This window comes from Scyliorhinus canicula, chromosome 2 (genome assembly GCF_902713615.1).
Source record: "Scyliorhinus canicula chromosome 2, sScyCan1.1, whole genome shotgun sequence".
NCBI classification, from domain to species: domain Eukaryota; kingdom Metazoa; phylum Chordata; class Chondrichthyes; order Carcharhiniformes; family Scyliorhinidae; genus Scyliorhinus; species Scyliorhinus canicula.
The window spans coordinates 114,263,992-114,285,534 of NC_052147.1; the positions used below are offsets into that span (position 1 = coordinate 114,263,992).

The 21,543-nt window shown below is 44.4% G+C and overlaps 1 protein-coding gene across 12 annotated transcripts in view; it reads left to right on the plus strand.

Moving 5' to 3' along the window:
• LOC119957306 (alpha-(1,6)-fucosyltransferase) overlaps nucleotides 1-19,588 on the plus strand; it is a 933,359-nt gene extending 913,771 nt beyond the window's left edge. For 11 of the 12 annotated variants that reach the window (XM_038785197.1, XM_038785250.1, XM_038785186.1 and 8 more), the window contains one exon: nucleotides 18,700-19,588. In XM_038785197.1, coding sequence (XP_038641125.1) covers nucleotides 18,700-19,029 — 330 coding nt within the window. In that variant the 3' untranslated portion in view covers nucleotides 19,030-19,588. Of the gene's footprint in view, nucleotides 1-13,862; nucleotides 14,047-18,699 lie in introns of all 12 variants that reach the window. The other variant, XR_005458786.1, reaches the window with a different exon arrangement.
• The last annotated feature ends 1,955 nt before the right edge of the window (nucleotides 19,589-21,543 follow it).

Here is a 21,543-nt window from a genome sequence, read left to right on the forward strand (position 1 = left end):
CTTTGTAGTGTGGGAGGAAACCGGAGCACCTGGAGGAAACCCACGCTAACACGGGGAGGATGTGCAGACTCCGCACAGACAGTGACCCAAGCCGGAATCGAACCTGGGACCCTGGAGCTGTGAAGCGATTGTGCTATCCACAATGGTACTGTGCTGCCCATTTAGACATCCAGCCATTTGGAATGGGCGTCTACTATTACAAAAACATTGAACCCATAAACGGGTCTGCAAAATCAACATGACGTTGCTGTCATGGTCTAACAGGCCATTCCCATGGGTGCAGCGGGGCTGCCGGTGGCACCTTCTTCCCTTGTTGGCATTCTTGGCACTGACCTACCAATGCCGCTATGCCCTCCCCCTTAGCAGTATCCCGTTTTCCACAGTGATCTGCTCTCTTCTGCTCCAGTAAGGGTGGAATTCTGCCTGGACCGGTCTTTCCATCTCCCCTGTTAGCAGCATGTGTTTTATTTTTGATAAAACCGGGTCCCTTTGAGTCCACAAATGAATGTTTTGTGCGGCCTCTGGAAGGGTATCCAGGAAATGTAATGTCATTACCGTTTCCTCCATTCTAGGTACTAATGGCGAGGTGTCCGGTAATAGCAGCCTGCTTAGTGCATCGGCGTTTGCCACCCGGGTTCCCGGTCGATGCTCCAGTTGATACTGCTACTCTGCCAGTATTAGGGCCCAGCATTGGATCTGGGCCAAAGCTATTGGTGAAACCTCTTTGTCCTCTTTCAGAAAACCCAGCAATGGCTTGTCTGTGATTATAGTGAATTTCCGCCTGTACAAGTACTGGTGAAATTTCTTCACCGCGAAGATCACAGCCAGTCCTTCCTTTTCAATTTGGGTGTATTTTCGTTCTGCTGCTGCTAACGTCCTGGAAGCAAACGCAATTGCCCGCTCCTGTCCGTTTTGCCCTCTTTGTGCCAGAACTGCACCAACGCCATGTGGAGACCCATTGCAAGTGAGCACCAACTCTTTGCTGCGGTCGTAGTGTGCCAAGACGTTCTCTGAGGAAAGCTGTTCTTTGATCTTCTTGAAAGCCCTGTCTTGGTGGGTGGGCCACTCCCAGGCTTGCCCCTTTTTTAGTAATTGGTGTCGGGTTCAAGGATGGAAGCCCTGTACTGCATGAACTTTCCATAGTAGGGCACCAGTCCTAAAAAAATATATTTACTCCTGGACTGTGGTGGGGGCCGGGGCATCTTTAATCGCCCTCACCTGATCCTCCAAAGGGTGTAACCCTGTCTTGTCAACCTTGTAACCCAGATAAGTTGCTTGAGGTGCTAGAAAAACAAATTTCTCCCTCTTTAGGTGCATGTCTGCTGCTAAAAACCTCCTAAGGACTTCTCCAGGTTTTGCAGATGTTCTGCCTTTGTTTTTGCCGTAATGATGACGTTTTCCAGGTAAATGGCGAAAAGTGGTAACCCTTGTAATATATTCTCCATTATCCTCTGGAATATCGCACAGGCTGATGATACCCCGAAGAGTAATCTTGTATACTGAAAAAGGCACTTCAGGTTGTTTATTGTTGAGAATTTTTGTGACTCTTCGTCCAGCTTCAGTTGTATATACACGTGGCTCATATCCAGTTTCGTGAATAGGAGTCCTCCAGCCAGCTTTGCATACAAATCCTCAATCCGGGGAATTGGGTATTTGTCCAGTTGCGAGTGACGATTCATTGTTTGTTTGAAATTTCCAGAAAGGTGGACCGAGCCGTCTGGCTTAAGGATAGGCACCACGGGTGCTGCCCATTCTGCAAACTGGACCGGTTTTGTTATTCCTTCATGCTCCAATCTTTTGATTTCCGTATAGACTTTCTGCCTTAACGCAAAGGGTACTGGTTGGGCCTTGTAGAATTTTGGGACTGCCTGTGGATATACATGTAATGTCGCCTTTGCCCCCTGTATTGTTCCAAGCCCTTCACGGAAAACCTCTCGGTTTCTGCACAGGAGTTCACTCAGGCAACCATTTTCCAACACGCTGAGAAGAAGAGTCAGAAACCAAGGGGAACAGCTTAATCATCAAATAAAGGCAGATCACGGGGATTGAACCCGCACTGTTGGCCTTGTTCTGCATTACAAACCAGCTGTATCGCCCACTGAGCTAAACTGGAGAGAACTAGAAAAAGCAGCAATTCAGGCAGAGAAGGAAATTTAGAATACATGCCAGAACAAGATTGCTGAAATAGTCACTCTAATAGAGCTAATATGATAACATGGTTGATAGAAAAGATGCTGAATAAAAATGGTATAAAGCAAAGGAACTTTAATACACAACCTAAGTACCAGGAATAGAATACCATGACCATTTCCTTCTCAAATGACAGACCAAATTTGTGAATGAGCTGTAAAGCTGGGTTGTGATGATGGTACCTGCATGCATTGTAGAGTAAGGTGTTTGACAGAGAAAAGGATCAACGGAGGACTGAAGAGTGACACTGTCCACAGAGTGAAGTATGTAATCCTTGATCAATGCAGAGTCTAGGACAGAACTCAAAAAGCAAAAAAGCCTGTGTGGAAGAGTCCCACACAAGACCAGAGTTGAAACTTGTGGTAGAAATGTTAGGTTAAATGCAGGCCTCAAGATCTCATCATTGAAAAATAGCTACATTGACTTACAAATGTCGAACTTGTGTGTATAATGTTTAATTAGAATTTGAGTGAGAGTAGATTAATTCTGAAGATTGTATAAAAGAGTTAAATGGGGAGGGATGTAGTGATTGTGGTTTCTGTCTCTGTAAGACTGCACAGCGGAAGAAGTTCGCCTGGACAAATGGACACTGAGAGTGAGTGACGGCCCCAGAGGCGAGATCCCTCTCTTGGGCAGAATATATCTGAAATCCATGGAATCAACATGTAAGGACTGGGGCAGCCAGGGCTGCTGTTCCAAGGCAGCCTGGGGCTGCATAGCCTGTACATAGTATCTCTTTATCATTCAACACATTTTGTTCATAATGACGCCTGAAGCATCTTGAAAATGCCTGAAGTGCTACTATTACATAACAGAAGGGGTCTGAGATGTGAGAGAGGAAACATACGGCACGTTCGAACAGCCGTACTGCACCCAAAAAGCAGCTCACCATGGTGCAGCGTGGCAATAGAATACGGGAGACCCCACTCTCTGAATCTACCCGGCTTACAACGCCTCACAAGATTTAACAATATCTCGCGTGACGTTGCGATATAAATCCTTCCCATTGTGGGTGGGATCACCTTTTAGCAAATCTGCATATTAAAGCGAGACAGCCAGTTTCATTTTAAAGTGCAGATTCCCAAGGTATCCGGGCATTAGGATCTATCCCCTTTGCCTCGGAAACCTCAGGTGAGCGCCATTCAGCACTGGTCTCCACAAATGGGGACCAGATGAAACGGTCAAGGGGGTCTCCCTGGAGATCGGAGGCCCGCCGGTTCATGCCCTTTGGGAAGGGTAGTACCCTAGCACTGCTGGTGTCACCTGGTCACCCTGGCACTGCAGGCCTGGCACCCTGTCAGTGCTACCTGGGTGCCAGCCTGGCACTGCCAATGTGCCCAAGTAGCACTGCCAGCTGACGGGCACTGCCATGGTGCCAAGCTGGTATTTTGTGTGCGCTGGCAATTGGGTCAAGGTGCCTTGCATAGGTGTTGGGGGGGGGGGTTTGCGATGATCCTCCCATAGTACATTGGCCCTTGTGGGGCGGGACGGGGGTCGTTCCTGGGCCTCTGAGATCAGGGGTCTCAATCTCTCGCTGCACTGAGGAGGCCTGGTATGTGGAACTCCTCAGTACACTAAATGGGGCTGTGTGTGGCCTCACCCGCGCATTCCCTGCTTAGGCCCCATATCTAATGTGGGTGGCGTTTTATATCTATGCGTTTCTCGATGCTGTGAGCGCTGGGAAACCACGCGTCTAAATGCATTCACGATGGGACTTTGTTCCCTTTTAGTTGAATCGCGCCGCTCGACCTATCCATCTCAATATCATTAAAGACGGAAGCAAGTCCATCAGTAAGAATGGATTGAAATCATTTTCCAGAATTCCTGTGATAAACGTCCGGCAGGTGAATTTAAAAAAAAAGTATAGATGGGGATCCTAGCCTGTGATAAATTGTAGCTAAGTGCTAAACATCTAGGAACTGGCTTTGATTCTGAATAGTGGGAATGTCCAAGGTGTTGAGGAGAAGATGGTGCTTGAAGCAAGATGGTCTCCATTTGGGTGCTGCTTTTCTAGGTCCTCATTAGGAATGGTCGCCGGAAGGGGCAGGTTTAGCTCACTTGGATAGACAGCTGGTGTGTGATTCACGAATGGTCGCCGGTACCCTTTGTCAAAGTTAATCTTCCACAAGTTCCATCTGACTGACTTACCCAAAGTCAAAAACCCAAGAGAAAGTTGAATGTTTTGGTCAGTAACTTTGCTGAGAAAACCCTCTCTCAATGGCCCAATAGAATCTTGTTGATGTTGTCACCTGGCCATTGAATGAGAGAATGCACATGAGAGTCCAAAACCAAAACAGATAGTTGAAGAGAAAGTACAATAATGTCATCTAACAACATGACAATGCTTAGAATGTATTCACTGTACAGGCACGTACATGTGGAGCAAGTCAATTGATGATCTTGTGAAGTGAAGAGCTGCCGCACTCTTTAATCATGTTTGAAGTTTCTTAAATTACAAATTTAAAGCAAAGGATTAAATGAAATTCAGGAAGAGTGAGTGAATTAATAAAGACACAAGGGGAAATGCTACAGAACAGTTACTTGCTGTCAGTAGCACAACATTGAGTTTCATCAGAGCTTGAGATTTGCTGCTCTTCACAGCACATTTATGCCAATTCTTATTTGAAAGAATCTTCAAACAATGCACCTTTCATTCTTTTAAAGCACAACCACCTCAAAGAATTGAAATATGACACTAATATTCCTCCCAGCGCTGAGAAAATACATGAATATAAAATGCATACTCCCAATAGAGCTGCCTTAGGAAGCACTAAAGAAACACATACTGACATGGGTCTTCTTCAGAAAAACGCTACACATTTCTCAATCGGGGAAATGTAAACACTCGAAGGGTAGCTCTTTCAAAGGATCAGAACAGGCATAATGGATCAAACGGCCTCTTTCAATTCTGTATCATTCAATGATTCTATAGCTTCATAGGATTCCGGCACCTCAGATGTCCAATGTGCAAACCTACACTGAGAATGGTGCTGGGTAATCACAGCCAATTCCTGTTCATATCCTCCCCTAATCTCTACACACGTACAAGATCAAGCCCTGGTCAATGGATATCAGCAGGATGAGGAACCCTCAACTGAGTTAAACCCTCACTCAAAAAGAGAAGCTGAAGTACTAACTGTCCTGATAAAATGTGACACAGAGTTTTTTTCAATTATTGCTTCTTGCTTCAGTTTTACTTCAAATTTCAATGGGAACTCATTTCTGACCATGGAATCGGCAATCAGAATTAAAGCTATTTCAACAAACCCTATGAGACAGAACATACATCACAGACTCCAAAAACTCTGTATGGCTAGTAGAATGATGCTGACATCAAGCGCATTGTTTCAAGTCAATAAATTTATGTCGTGTTTTGCTTGATGGAAGAACTTGTGTTTATATATTGCCATTCAGTACCTCAAGGTGCCCCACAGACAGTGGGATATGTTTGAAGTACAGACACTGGTGGACCTGATAGTTTGTTTAGACAGGGTTTTCTGTGTTTTCATAAAGTAGCTACAAGCAGTAGGTAGGGGAACAGATGTTAGACTTTAGAAAGTATATTGAAGGGTTGGCTCCGAAGTTGACCTTTTATTTATGAGGCAACTGTGGTAGCATGGCCCCTTTAAGGGTCAAGCTGCACTGACCACGTGACCAGCTCGGGGCCAATCATGTGAGGGTGCGTTAAGCCTGGCCAATGGGGAGTTTACACAGGCCCCTCCCTTGGACCACAGAGCTTAAGTGTAATGATCTGTTGTGTAGTGTTCTGCGCTTGTTATCTAACTGTCTTTGCCTTTCATCAGTCAACCCCTTTTGTTAACTGCTGGAAACCTCCAGTGTATGTCTCGAGCCACTATAGCAGCTGTAAGCTGTAAGTACCATATCAAATGAAATGATTGTAATATTAGAGAACCTTGTGGTGCTGCACTAATATGCTGCAGTTGTTATGTTTCAAAGTTCAGTGTTTCCCTATTCCATTTACAGCTAATGTTTTGAAAAAGCCCTATTTCTCATCTCAGCAGTGTTGTAACTTCACAAAATAAATTACGCATACGACCAAATTAAATATCTCCATAGTCTTTGTTTATACACATAAATAAATCCACTAAGATATACAGTATACTCACTAATAAAAGCAATTTAAATAAAAAACAGCAACCTGCAGAGATTTGACTGGCACATAATATTAGCTGATCTGGTTGGAATGTGTGACCAGTGAATCATTGATGTATGTTTATCTCTGATCTCGATGAGATTGTCTGTAAATTATGGAATGGCCCATAATTTCATCCTTAATGATGATTGCATGAACTTGCACTTTGTGCACTTACCATAGATAGCTTCAGCTGCTAAGTTCCCAAATCAATTTTAAACTTTCTCTTGGAAGATGACACACAGACAATCAAAGCAACACAAAGGTACAATAATTATTCAGCAGTAAGTCAAAGTTAATCAACACTGAAATTGGCCCTATTGTTAAGCAATTTCCAGATCGAAAAATTAGCATTAGAACATTAATGTGGTGCTACGCGGCAATAGCTTCATGCAGCTAAAGCAAGTACAGTGACTGGTGGCGTAATGCCACAAAGGCTTTGAAAATCATACACTGAAAGCCACACATTAGTTTGACCAATTTATACCTGAGGCCAAGTCATGCAAAAAAATTTGAAAAAGAAAGGATCTGACGGATGGAATTACTCGCGGAATAATCAAAGTTGAACCTTGAATAGTTCCTTACATGAGGTTTACTTCATGCATCAAAATTAATGAGTTTCTCTCCCCTATAAATTTTTATGCAGAGATTATCATTCGGGATCACAAATCCAAGTTTAGGTATTTTCTACAGTGGACAGAAATTGGAAATGTGTTGATGCCGAAAAGACGTTGCAAGGTGGATTGATGGTTATATTCACCTGCCGAACCTCAAGAGATATGGGACGTGAGCTTCCACTCACAATTCTGCAACCTCCATGAGCACGGGCCATTGCAGAGAGTAGTATATGTGCTGCCCCAGGCAACAAAACCCTCAGGCTGCCTCCATAGCAGTCCTTTTTTAAAATAAATTTAGAGTACCCAATTAATTTTTTCCAATTAAGGGGCAATTTAGCGTGGCCAATCCACCTACCCTGCACATCTTTGGGTTGTGGGGGGCGAAACGCACGCAAACACGGGGAGAAAGTGCAAACTCCACACGGACAGTGACCCAGAGCCAGGATTGAACCTGGGACCTCGGCGCTTTGAGGCAGCAGTGCTAACCACTGCGCCACCGTGCTGCCCCTCCATAGCAGTCCTGATGCAGGCCCAAAACTGTCCAGTGTTAGATGTGATACCATGACTGGGCAGTACTTGTTGAATAATCCTTTTTTAAAAAAATGTATTGAATTACAAACATGTATCAAAACAGGTTACAGCGAATAAACACCCCGGGAAACATACTTCCCAACAATCAACTATACAGTCTGTACAGATTTTTGCCCTTCTTCAACCCCCCTCTTCCCCGTGGCAAACAGCCCCTCAAACTCGGTCACAAACATCCCCCATCTTTCCTCAAACCCACCCCCCTGAAGAGCCCATAATGCATAATTTATCTTCTCTAATCGCAGGAAATCGTACAGATCACCCAACTAGGCCGCTACCCCCAGTGGCGATGTCGACTGCCACTCCAGCAAAATTTGCTGGCTGGCGTGCAATCTGAGAGGTGAAGGCCACGATATCAGCATTCCTCATCTACTCTGAAACTCCAAATATCAGTACCAAAGGTTCCGGGTCCACCTCCTCCGCCACTATCCTGGCTAAGACCGCGAACGCTCATGCCCAGAATCTTCTCAATCTTTTGCAACCCCAAAACATGTGTGTGTGATTCGTTGGTCCCAGCCCACACCTCTCATTGTTGAATAATCCTGAGTGTGCCAATCGCTACACTAACAACCAATTTAAGATAAAAGCAAATTGCTGTGGATGCTGGAATCTGAAACGAAAGAGAAAATGCTGGAAAATCTCAGCAGGTCTGGCAGCATCTGTAGGGAGAGAAAAGAGCTAACGTTTTGGGTTCGATTACTTTGACAAAGAGTCATCAGACCTGAAAAGTTAGCTCTTTTCTCTCCCTACAGATGTTGCCAGACCTGCTGAGATTTTTCAGCAGTTTCTCTTTCGCAACCAATTTAAGATTGTCAGTCAAGACCGTATTGTGGTTCATTTACACTTGCTAGATGCCACATACATTCATACACAGGGCCCCATTCTCTGCAAATAAAAGGAATATGTTTAAGCCTCATGTCTTTTTTGAATTGCCCAGGAGCTTGGGGAGCCTTTAGTTCGCTGTTGCTTTCCCCATGGAACTCTTTCCCCAATCTGAGTCGACTCGCCAACCAATCAGCCACCGTTTTCTCCTGTAATATAATTTGTTATGATTGTTTGAAATTTGGCACACTTGCATTTGTCCTGATGAGTGCACGATGAAAAGCTTCAACAGCATAGAATTTACAGTGCAGAAGGAGGCCATTCGGCCCTTCGACTCTGCACCGGCTCTTGGAAAGAGCCACCCTACCCAAGGTCAACACCTCCACCCTATCCTCATAACCCAGTAACCCCACCCAAAACTAAGGCCAATTTTGGACACAAAGGGTAATTTATCATGGCCAATCCACCTAACCTGCAAATCTTTGGACTGTGGGAGGAAACCGGAGCACCTGGAGGAAACCCACGCACACATGGGGAGGATGTGCAGCCGCAGACAGTGACCCAAGCCGAAATCGGATCTGGGACCCTGGCGCGGTGAAGCAATTGTGCTATCCACAATGCTACCATGCTGCCCACGGTAGCATTGTCTCTCTTTTAAACAATATTCAAATATTCAGTGGATCTGACAGCATCTGTATAGTAGGAAGCGGAGTGATTGTTTCAGGTCAAGAACCTTTCTTCAGAGCTGAAGGAAGGCATAGGTTTTGAGCAAGTGAAAAGGTGGAAGGGGCAGGAAGAACAAAAAGAAAGGTCTCTGATAGAGTGGTTGGTCGGAGCTAATAAGCAACAAAAGATTTAATGGTAAAAAAGGCAAAGAAAGTTAGGAATGGTTGCAATAAGGAAGCAAAAGATTTGTCCAGAATGGATGTAAATGATAAAATAATGAACAACTGTGTCAGAAAACACAAACATGAAAAACAAGATTGTGGCCAGCAAATCCAAAGTTCTTGGTCTGAAATTGTTGAACTCAATATTGAATCCCGAAGGCTGTCGAGTGCCTAATTAAGAGTTGAGGTGCTGTTCCTCGAGCCTGAGTTGAGCTTCATTGGAAGAATGCAGCTGACCAAGGTTGGAGATGTCAGCTTGAGAGACTGGTGGAGAATTAAAATGGCAGTAAGCTTACGGTCATGCTTGTGGACTGAGCAGAGGTGTTTTGCAAAGAGGTAATCTGTGTTTGGTCTTCAATGTCGAGGAGACCACATTGCAAACAGCAAATGCAGTAGAGTAGATTGAAATCGCTGTGCCACCTGGAAGGAGTATTTAGGGCAGTGGACAGAGAGGATAGAATAGGCAAAAGAGCAGGAGTTGCACCTCCTGCATTTACAAGGAACACTGCCATGGGAAGGGGTGAAGTGTTGGGGGAGAATGAGGCATGGACTAGGGTGTTGTAGAGGAACCAGTGCCTTTGGAATGCTGACAGGGGAAGGGATGACGTGTTCGGTGATGTTATCACGCTGTAAGTGGTGGGGATGGAGGATGATCCATTGCATGCAGATGCAGTGGCAGATGAGAGGAAAGGTCCTTAGCCTGAAATTCTCCCTCAAAAGACGCTGCCAGACCGGTGAATATTTCAAAATTTTCTGTTGTTATTTCAGATTTACAGAATCTGTAGTGTTTTGATTTGATTTTAGGAAAATAAAAGATATACTAGAATAGTTAACATAGCTTACCCCATTCCTGTGAAACTAAACTGTAACCACTGTAGTACAAAATCTGCCAGTAGCCATCCACCCAAATAGCTCCCTCTTGAAATGAGAGACTGTCTTTGAATATAGTTACATGGCTACTGCTCACCATTTGCTGTGTATGTATTTACAGAATTGCTCCATAGTCAAATTCTTGTTTGATTAGAACCCACGAATGACATTGTGTTTTTTTCAGCGGTCAGCACAGAAACCATTGTACAAGTCCCTGCCTAGTTGGAAAATTGAACCAATATGTTAGGACGAATACACTCCTTTAAAAAAAACACTTTCTCCCAACAGCAAGCTGCATTAGAATTGCTGCCCATGTTTCTAACACTGTCATGAACTGTATTCATGAAGGCCTCTTCTTCTCAACCTTGCCTGAGGTGTGGTGATCCTCAGGTTAAATCATCACTAGTCAGCCCTCCCTCGCAAAAGGAAAAGCAGCCTATGGTCATCTGGGACTGTACAACTTTACCTTACTTTATCTGCACAGTAAGAAGTCTTACAACACCAAGTTAAAGTCCAACAGGTTTGTTTTAAATCGCTAGCTTTCAGAGCACTGCTCCTTCAGTGCTCACCCCAGTCCAATGCCAGCGTCTCCACATCATGGCTTTATCTGCACTGTTAGCACAAGCAGCTTCCATGGAGTGCAGTGTTAGCTGGGATCTCAGCAAACTCCTTTTAATTATGTACACAATGCTGGATATTGTTTCAATTTCACAGCTCCCACAGTTCAGAAAGGCTGCAGGTACCATCAGCTCATTCATAGAATCCCTACTGTTTAGAAAGAGGCCATTTGGCCCATCAATCTACACTGAACCTCTGAAAGAGCATCCTCCATAGGCCCACTCCCCCATACTATTACCATAACCCCACCTAACCTGCACATCTTTGGACACTAAGGGGAAATTTTATTATGGCCAATCCACCTAACCTGCACATCTTCGGACTGTAGGAGGAAACTGGAGCACCTGGAGGAAACCTACGCAGACACTGGGAGAATGTGCAAACTGCGCATAGACCCACGGCCGGAATCGAACCTGGGTCCTGGTGCTGTGAGGCATCAGTGCTAACAACTGTGCCACCTTGTTTAATGCTCTTCCAGCCACTTTTTGAAAGCAGAATTGACATTCAGAGCCATCAGCTCCCATGTTTACTTGGACGTGGGAGAAAGTTTTTGGAATCGATATCTTAAAAGTTAGGTTTCCAAGACAACCTGCTTGGATTTAACCACATGGTGACTGCTAATTTATTTTAGTAATAGAAACAAATTATTTCAGTAATAAAAGCAAAAAGCTTTGACAAAGGGTCACCTGAACTCAGAATGTTGGCTCTTTTCTTTCCCTACAGATGCTATGATGCGGAGATGCCGGCTTTGTACTGAGGTGAGCACAGTAAGAAGCCTTACAACACCAGGTTAAAGTACAACAGGTTTGTTTTGAATCACTAACTTTCCGAGCATTGCTCCTTCCTCAGGTGAATGAAGATGTAGGTTCCAGAAACATATAGACAAAGTCAAACATGCAAGACTTTAACCTGGTGTTGTAAGACTTCCTACAGATGCTGCCAGACCTGCTGAGATTTTCCAGCATTTTCTCTTTTGGAATTTATTTTAGTAGTTTTCCCACCTGTCAGTCAGCCTGATTAGTGAACCCTAACCCTGCCCACCATCACAATCTCTCACTCCCTAGCCAAACACCCCCTGCTCCCCCCCCTCCCCCCACCTGCCGACATGCTCAAAAAATCTTCAGCTCCCACCCCCACTAACTTCTTCACATCTGACCGGGATGAGGGGGGAGTCTAACTCGCAGGGCAGCGGTGTGGAGGTGGGGGTGAGCGTAGTAGAAGATCAATTGTGTGAAAATTGGAGATTGTCTGTAAGTGGCTAGAGATTAAGTGATGGTGGTAGTTTGCGCAAGGTGACTAAGGCCGCAGGGGTTCGGAGATGGGCTGGTTAAAAACGCTCCTGCTTCTCTCAGCACACAAGGTGTGCTGTAAGTTTAAGAATCATGCACATTTCTGCTGCTATTAACTGTCAGGATTCCTAAAACCAGGCCACCTTTAGCTAATGATAAAGAGCCTGGTGTAATGGGGGGCACACAAACTTTTAAAGATATTTCAGTGACCGACTCTCCTCTCGAGAATAAATTGATCATAACCCATCTCTGTTATAGCCAGACACCGGCTGTCTGGAAGCAAGTTAAAATTTTCTTTTTACAATCTACTTTCCACTCAATCCAAACCCATACGTACTTGTAATTCAAGTTACCTGCATAGACACTTTAGGAGTCACAAACATAAAATTCATTGGTGTTCTTGAACATTTGCATATATTGCTGTGTGCCAGCCTTGCAAGTGTTAATTTAGTTAAAGCAGTCTATCAGCAATTCAACACTTGCCGTTCCAAGCAGAATCATAGAATTTACAGTGCAGAAGGAGGCCATTCGGCCCATTGAGTCTGCACCAGCCCTTGGAAAGAGCACGCCTCCACCTTATCCCCGTAACCCAGTAACTCCACCTCACCTTTTTGGACACTAAGGGACAATTTAGCATGACCAAACCACCTAACCCGCACATCTTTGGAATATGGGAGGAAACCAGAAGTAGAGCTTTTGAAAGTGGGAGGGTGCGGAAATGGCGCATGAGGACAATAAAAGTGAATACAAAGGGAACATGAGCTGGAATCATCGAATGGCTATGGCTTATTCCTATTTTCTTGAATTCAGTGCTGTATTTTTTTCACAAGTTAATAATAATTTGCCAGATTTTACAAGGCCATTTCTCCCATTTCCACTCTTTAAAATAAATTCGTTACCACCCATAGCTTCACCTTCTCAAGAGGATATTTTATGAATTTTTAAACATTTCATAATACTAATCTGAAAGATGGTGGAAAATGGGCGGCATGTGGCACGGTGGCTAGCACTGCTGCCTTACAATGGCAGGGATCCAGGTTCAATTCTGGCCCTGAGTGACTGTGTGGAGTTTGCACTTTCTCCCCCGTGGCTGCGTCAGTTTCCTCCGGGTGCTCCAGTTTCCTCCCACAGTCCAAAGATGTGCAGGTTGGGAGGGTTGACCATGCTAAAATTGCCCTTAGTATCCAAAGATGCGTAGGTTAGGTGCCATTTCAGGGATAAGGCAGGGGACTGGCCCGGGGAGGGATGCTCTTTCAGAGGGTTTGTGCAAACTCAATGGGCTGAATGTCCTCCTCCAGACTGTAAGGACTCTATGGAAGATATTTGAAATATACTTGCTCTGAATGACATCAGTCCATTTTGATGTCCTCAGATTTGGAACTTCTTTTAAACCTTTTCCAGTCTTTCATTGGGATGTGGGCGTCATTGGCATTTGTTGCTCATCCCTAATTGTCCTTGAGCCAAATGACTTGCTCGGCCTTTCAGAGAGAAGAAATGAATCAATCACATTGCTGTGGGTCTGGAATCACATGCAGGCCAGACCAGGTAAGGATGGCAGATTGTCTTCCTTGAAGGACATTAGTGATCCAGATGTTTTTTTAAATGGATGATAGTTGCCATGGAGAACATTACTGAGTTGATTTATAACTCCAGATTTTATTAATTTAATTTAATTTCTATCAGCTGTGGGATTTGAACCCTCGAACTGTGTAGGGGTACACAGGATCAGTACGAATAAAACTAAAATAATGTTTTAATGGAAATGCTGGTAAATGCGCGATTGGCTTTCGGAGGGGAGGTACTCATTTCCTGTAACTCTTACCCGTAGGAAGACTGCAGAATACTGATCAATATTACAAAGTACAAGGAAATGAAAAGTAAGATTTCTTTGGCTGGTCTTCAACGGTTAATGCCCTTGATGCGCTCAACCTGTTCATAAAACCTGAAATACGAACATAAAATGCCTGAAAGCCTCAGCCAGTCAGGCAGCACCTATGGCAAGAGAAACTGAGGTAAAGTTTGAGAACGGCAACTTTTCATCAGAATTGGAAAAGATGTTAGAGCGGCACAGTGGTTAGCACTGTTGTCTACGATGCTGAGGACCCGGGTTCGAATCCCGGCCCCGGGTCACTGTCCTTGTGGAGTTTGCACATTCTCTTTGTGTCTGCATGGGTTTCGTCCCCACAACCCAAAGATGTGCAGGTCAGTTGCATTGGCCATGCTTAAATTGCCCCTTTATTGGAAAAAAGATAATTGGGTACTCTAATTGTTAAAAAAAGAATTTGAAGATGTTAGAGATTTACCAGTTGATGGACCCCAAGGAGATCTGAATTTTTCCAACAGAATCATTGGTCCTATATTCATTAGTGTCAGGATTCCTGAGCCTTGGAAAACCCAGCCGTCAATTGTTAAAAATACTAAGCCTGGTGTAATGAAGACACGCGATCTCCTTCAGAGGAGATCTGCTTTGCGTTTCAAATTCCCATCTACCCCGATAACCTTTGATTCAACATGCCGAACAGGAATCTATCAATCTCAGTCATCTGAGGCAGAGTTCCAAAGTTGCATAATCTCCTGTCTAACCAGTTGTCATAACACAACCCACACATTCCAGTTATCAATCTAGTAAACCTCCTCTGAACGCCTTGAATGCATTTACCTCCTTCCGTTAGCAGAGGAAACCAAAACTGCCATGAGAAGCATTACAAATTTGTATTTAAGTGCAGCACCTTTAGTATAGTAAAATACCTCAAGGCAATTCATAGGTGCAGAATTTACACCATGTCAGAAATGCAGCCATTCGGAGAGTTTACTGAAGAATTACAACTTATTAATGGAAACAGTGCAGCGTAAAGTAGGGTGCTGCATTGTTCAAGTATTCGTGCCTCTTGGATATGATTTTTAAAGTCGAGCCTTTCAAGGAAACCTTCCTCAAATGATATTATTGAAAGATAATATGATTTCTCCCTTGCAGCTCACATCTGAGTGACGGAACAGGAATACTCTAATTTATGTGTTACTTCAATTGGCTGTCATTCTTCTGACTGTCTCTTGGTGTTTTTTCCTACCCCTGGGCTATCTCAGTGATTAAAGAACTCATAACATTTGGAATTCAGATAGATCAAGTAGATTGACAAAATTTATCCTCTCACTTCAGTATTCGCCTCTTTTGGGCTTTGCTCTTGAATGTCTCAAGCTTGTGGCCAGATTCTTCTTCAGTCACTTTCAACTGAAAATCAAGTCGATTACGATTCTGGAATTATCGGGCATCACTCAGCCACTGCATTGCACCTGGTGCGGAGCCAGGCATGACGGGAGAATCCCGGGAGATCTTCAAATCAGGATTTGCACCGGGCGGCGGGCCAAGCATGAGTCGCCCAACTCATTAGGCTCATTTAAATATCCTGACGCCCAGGAGTTAACAGCTGTACCTGCGAGACCTCAACTGGGCGTGATGAGCATTGATTTCCACAAGTGTGGGCCAGGAGTGATGGCACCTCAGGGGACTTGGAAGCTATTAGAGCCCCTGGGTGGCCGGGGACAGGGCAGGGTTGTATTCTGGCACCCGGACACTCTATCAGTGCCACCCGGGAACCATGGCGGTGCAAACCTGGCACTGGCATCCTGTGCATGGGTACCAGGTTGGCACTGCCAAATGTCAGGGCCTGGGGAGCCATGCCCATGAAAGCGGGATGAGGGGGACCGCAGAATGGTTGGGGGATGTTAAAAGAAAGGCGAGGGTGGGGGTGAACTCGGGGCAGCCTTTCAAAATGGCGGCCCGATCTGTGAGGAGCCGGTCCTGCTGGCAAGTTCAGCTCCCCAGTGCTGGAAAAAATTTTAAAGTGTGGTCTCTGTTGGAACCAACAATTCTACGGACACGTGCTTGTAGGATTAGAATAGCAGTTTTAATATACTCACAACAGAGCCAGCTTGTTAGCCGTTGAACATTCGGTGAACTGGTTGGCTGACCCTGTGGCACAGATCTTTATACAGCAGCTCCAGGGGGAGGAGTCCTGGGCGGAGCCAAGGGAGGAGCCCAGTACAAACTCTCGAGTACTCCCAGAGCTACTCCCCCTGGTGGTCAGGTAGTGCAACTGCACTTACAATATTGATACATATATACAGATTATAATACCGTGTGAATCTCATGCACCACATTCTCGATGGGGAGAATCCCCTCGAGGCTCAAAAAAACTGCTAAGTACTGTTGAATAGCGATCTCAATCTCAGCATTGCAGAGAGGTCGGCAAACACACCCGAAACCGGACTTTGAAATTGTTCTGGTGAATCCGGCCATTGTTTCTTTCGCTCTAACTTGTCATGTGATTCTTTTAGTCAGTCACTGGAAATTTAAATGTCCTTTTTTCTAAACATTATCGGCCTCTAAAAGGATTGTAACAGTATATAGAATCATAGAACTGTATAATTCTATATCCTGTTAAGATCCCTTTTGAGACCGATGATGCTTAAAAATAGACATTTGAATTCTCAGCGACTGACTAAAAGGATCACATGACAAGATACCAAGTTTGAAGACTTTACTGGAACAAATAAATTAAAAGCAACATTGATTTACCACTCATTAGTAATCAATTCCATTTTAAACAACAGAAAGGATCCTCCGTGTGATTTTTTTAATGCAACTGACAGCCCAAGCCATGGTTATATTTTGCATTTACCCTTAAATGAACACTTAATTCGTTAAGAAACAGTCCAAAACTAATCTCAGCTCCTGATGGCTTGTTTCAGTTTTCCTTTCCCACTCGTGAAACTCCTAAAGTGAGTATTTTTTCTGCTTCATCTAGAGGGGCGACTCCTGCTTTCTGTCTCTCAGATGGCATCAGACTGACTTGTATCTTGAGGTTCAGTGACATCTTATGTAACTTGCAACCCGATGACACAGTGGCTTTCTAGTGACTTTTCCCTTCTCCAAGCCTATCTCCATGGCAGTGTGAATCACAGGTGCCTCGTACCCAGATAAAAATGCTTATTAGCTATATTCTAGACCTCCAACTCTATTCTATCTTGGAATTAAACATACACTCTGACATATAACTATTTATAAAGCCTGACATTCCTAATACCTTCCTCCAGGATTGGGGACTAACAGTCCAGTCATAGTCAACAGGTATGAACATCTTGCACCTTATTCCCATGTATCTGCCTAGGCCCTCTTTTAACCTTTAATGGAGCTTGTTGTCAGGCAGAACTCAGAGCAGGGCGCTTGACCACTTCATTCCTCCATTTTACCTTATATTAGAGAGACATTCCCAAAACACAACAATCATGTACACTTTATTCATGGGACGTGGGCATCGCAGGCTGTGCTAGCATTTATTGCCCATCCCTAATTGCTCCTGATGGGGGCAGTTAAAAGTCAACTACATTGCTGTGGATCTGGAGTCACATGTAGGCTAAACCCGGTAAGGATGGCAGATTTCCTTTCTTAAAGGACTTTAGTGAACCTTACTCTAGGAGTACGCCGCGCCACATATCGACGGTCTCAGGACATTGCCTGAGGCCCGCCCCCGATGCAACGCCACCGACCGGCCGAGTTCCCAATGGCGTCGGTCGCGTGAGGTCTCATCTGTCGGGAACTCGGCTTGGCGGCTGCAGATTCAGTCCAGCACCGCCACAGTCGGGGGAGGACAAATCCACAGGTACGGGGGGACATTAATCAGGGCTGGGGCACTGTGGGGGAGTGATCCGGAGCACTCGAGCCGGCCAAGGGGGGGGGGGGGGGAATATTTTGCGAGCTTGGTCCGCAAGCGGCCTCTGCCATGTAGCACGGCGCGGCTGCTGTAGCCCGTCGCCGTGCGCATGTGCGGCCACAGACCCGGCAATTCTCCGGGGCGTATCAGCAGCTAGAGCCGGGTGCTCTACGCTGCCGGCATGCTAGCCCCCAGCAAAACGGGGAATTGGTGACCGTTTTACTCCATTTGTTATGGTGTAAAACATCACCATTCCCACGCCGGCACGGGGACGTAGCCCCAATCGGAGAATCCAGCTGATGAGCTCAATGGAGTATAAAAGAAAAGAAAATCTTGCATTCATATGACACTTTTCATAACCACCAGACATCTCAAAGCACTTTACAGCCAATGAAGTACTATTTAAAGGCAGTCACTGTTGCAAAGTAGAAAGTATAGCAGCCAATTTGTGCACAGCAGGCTCCCACAAACAGTGATGATAACCAATCATCTGTCTTTGTGATGTTGATTGAAAGGAAAATATTGACCAGGTCACTGGGGATACACACGTCTGTTCTTATTCAAAATAGTGCCTTCGGATCATTTACATCTACCTACATTTCAGCTTTAATGTCTAAAATGAAAGATGGCACCTCTGACAGCGCAGGCCTCCCTCTGCAATACACAGGAGTGTCAGCCTTAAAGTTTGGGCTCAACCGGACTTGAACTCAGAACCTTGTAATTTAGTGGCGAGCGCATTAACCAACTGAGCCACAATAGGTAACATTGGATATGTATTGTTCTAACTTTTTTTGGCCACAGTCAATATGTAAACTGAATCCTTGTATAAGCTTGTCAAATGAATTTCAACGCATTCCAAATGAAGCATAACACATTTTCATTGCATGCATTATCAAGAAGTGCAGCTTTAAATAGAGTATCTCCCAGCAACTAATCTTTCTTTCTCCGTCTTAGGTCTGTCGTGTGGCCTACGAGATAATGCAGACGTTGCACCCAGATGCTTCAGCCAATTTTCATTCTCTGGATGACATCTACTACTTTGGCGGGCAGAACGCACACAATCAGATTGCAATTTACCCTCACAAACCACACACTCCGGAAGAGATTGTGCTGGAGCCTGGAGATCTGATTGGAGTAGCTGGCAACCATTGGGATGGTTATTCTAAAGGTATCAACAGGAAAAATGGACGAACAGGCCTGTACCCATCTTACAAAGTGAAGGAAAACGTTGAGACTATTAAATATCCAACTTACCCAGAGGCTGACAATGAGAAGCCACAGTAGCTACTAAAGACACTCCACAGCCTCAGTGAATGTATCTTGCCATAAATCTGGAATCCAGCCAACTTTTCTTTTGAAACGTTCTGGTCTCTGCAGATGCATCCGTCTCCCTCCATTGTCCTGCTGTTGATCGTGTTTGGTTGTCTGCCATTATTTCACTGTAATCCTCAGTGATTGACGCTGCCCCGTTGTGCAGGTTAGAGCATGAGCAAATGTGTGTTCAATCATGGTGCCTAACACTCTTCGACCTTTAACCTTCTGAGGTGCATTTGAACTCTGACCTTGAAACAAAGAGGTTTAACTTATCAAACACAAGATTTGATCTCAAAGACTTTAATCCATTCCACAGTCTGTGCGAACGTTCTCTTTTTCTCAAGAAGTGATAGAGGGTTTTTTTTTCCTTTCTAAGGATAAACAAAGGAAAAGTCTGAATAATCCAGAGTCCATCGTCATTTCACAAGTTTTTTGTAAAGCAAAATCATGGACAGAAACTTTAATACATAATGTTTCCAGACATTGTCTTTGATAACAAAAATAAATAAATCTAAATGAAGCAAGTTAAGCAGGCGTTTTTCATCTTTGTTGATCATGTGCTCAAGAGTAGGGTGGTGTTTAACTGCAACATTAGACTGCAGAACACCTGACCATTTGTGATCGCCAATATTTCCGCTACTTACTCTTCAGATTACAATGCTTCTGACTATTTATTTTGTTTCTTGTTAGGTTAATAAGTCCAGCATCCCGTAGCATCTGATCTCAAGTAAAGAATGCATTATGCACAATTGAGTTTTATGTTTAATTTTGAATTTTTAAGAATCACTTTATGGTCAACTTAAGCAGAGATGTTTTTTCTAATTTCTGCAGTGGAGTCATCGCTCCCTCAGTGTCCTTTGCGTTTTATGGGAAAAAAAATGATGATGAAAGAGGATGCAAAATTGAGCATCAAAATCAGTTTTCCTCAAACTGCTTTCTGCTTTTCGGGTACTTGTTAATTGGTTAGAATGTTCTTCGAATTTACAGTGTAGATGGAGGCCATTCGGGCCATCGAGTCTGCACTGGTCCTTGGAAAGAGCACCCCACTTATGTCCACGCCTCCGTCACCCAGTAATCCGACCTAACCTTTTGGACACTAAGGGACAATTTAGCATGGCCAATCCACCTAACCGGCACATATTTGGACTGTGGGAGGAAACCAGAGCACCTGGAGGAAACCCACGCAGACACGGGGAGAAAGTGTAAACTTCACACAATCACTCGAAGCCGGAATTGAACCTGGGACCCTGGAGCTGTGAGGCAGCAGTGCTAGCCACTGTGCCATCGTGCTGCTTGGATATCATGTGCATGAGCCCTGACAATGGCTATTCACCAGGTACTTGATCACACTCAAGGCCAGCGCTGGAGCATTCAAGCTAGGCTCACTAGATAATGATCAGGAGCAGGCAGCCTGGATGTTTCCCTCCCAAGCCCAGGCAGCGTACTTTTCCCAAAGCAGACATCAATAAACTCAGCATAGGCTGCAGTCAAATCCCGGGCTTTCATGTTGCTGACAGATGGCACAATAACTCACTATCCTAATTGCCTGAGTCACTGGGGACATTTGGAACCTATATTTATATAAATCCTGAAGATAACCTGTGATATTGCTTGGGAATCAGGTGATGCATTGTCTTATCATATTTTTATTCTTTCATAATATGAGGACGTTTCTGGCAAGGCCAGGATTTATTGCCCATCCGTGAGCTGAGTGGTTTGCTCGAGCCATCCCAGAGGGGAAGTTAAGATTCAACCACATTGCTGGGGGTTCTGGAGTCACGTGTAGGCCAGACCAGGGAAGGATGGCAGATTTCCATCCCGAAAGGATATTTGTGAACCAGATGGGGTTTTTTTTTGCGAATGAGACAAGCTTTCAAGTCCAGATTTTTTTTAAATTAGTGATTTGAATTTATATTCCACCATCTGCCATAGTGGGATGTGAGCCCATGTCCCCAAACTGTGGTCTGGGTCTCTGGATTATTAGTCCAGTGATGTTGCCACTATTCCACTGTCATACAACCAGCTGAAGTGAATATTTTGCTCTCTTGCTCTTTTCTTTAAGTTGTTGTGAATCTTTCACCCTTTGAACAGAGATGCTCCAAATATTTATATTTGTAATGGTAGATCCCCCCCCGGAGAGTTGCTCATGGTAAGGAGATGCCGTTTATGCTGTATGTAAATATAATAGTAGGGCTATTGTTTGCAGTCATTTAATAAGCCCAACTGCATATATTGTTCAGTATTGCAACAAGCAATATTTTTGTGTTTGAATTCAATGATTGTGTGTGTGTAGATGTTCAGAATGTAGCAGGAGTCCATTCAGCTCATCATACCTGTGAAGCGACTATCCAATTAGTCCTACATCCCTGCTCATTCCCCTCAGATCTGCAGTTATTTCCACCTTTAAATATTAATTCAATTTCCTTTTGAAAGCTATTCCGAGTTTTCTTTCCCAAACTTTTCAGGCAGTGCATTCCAGACAGA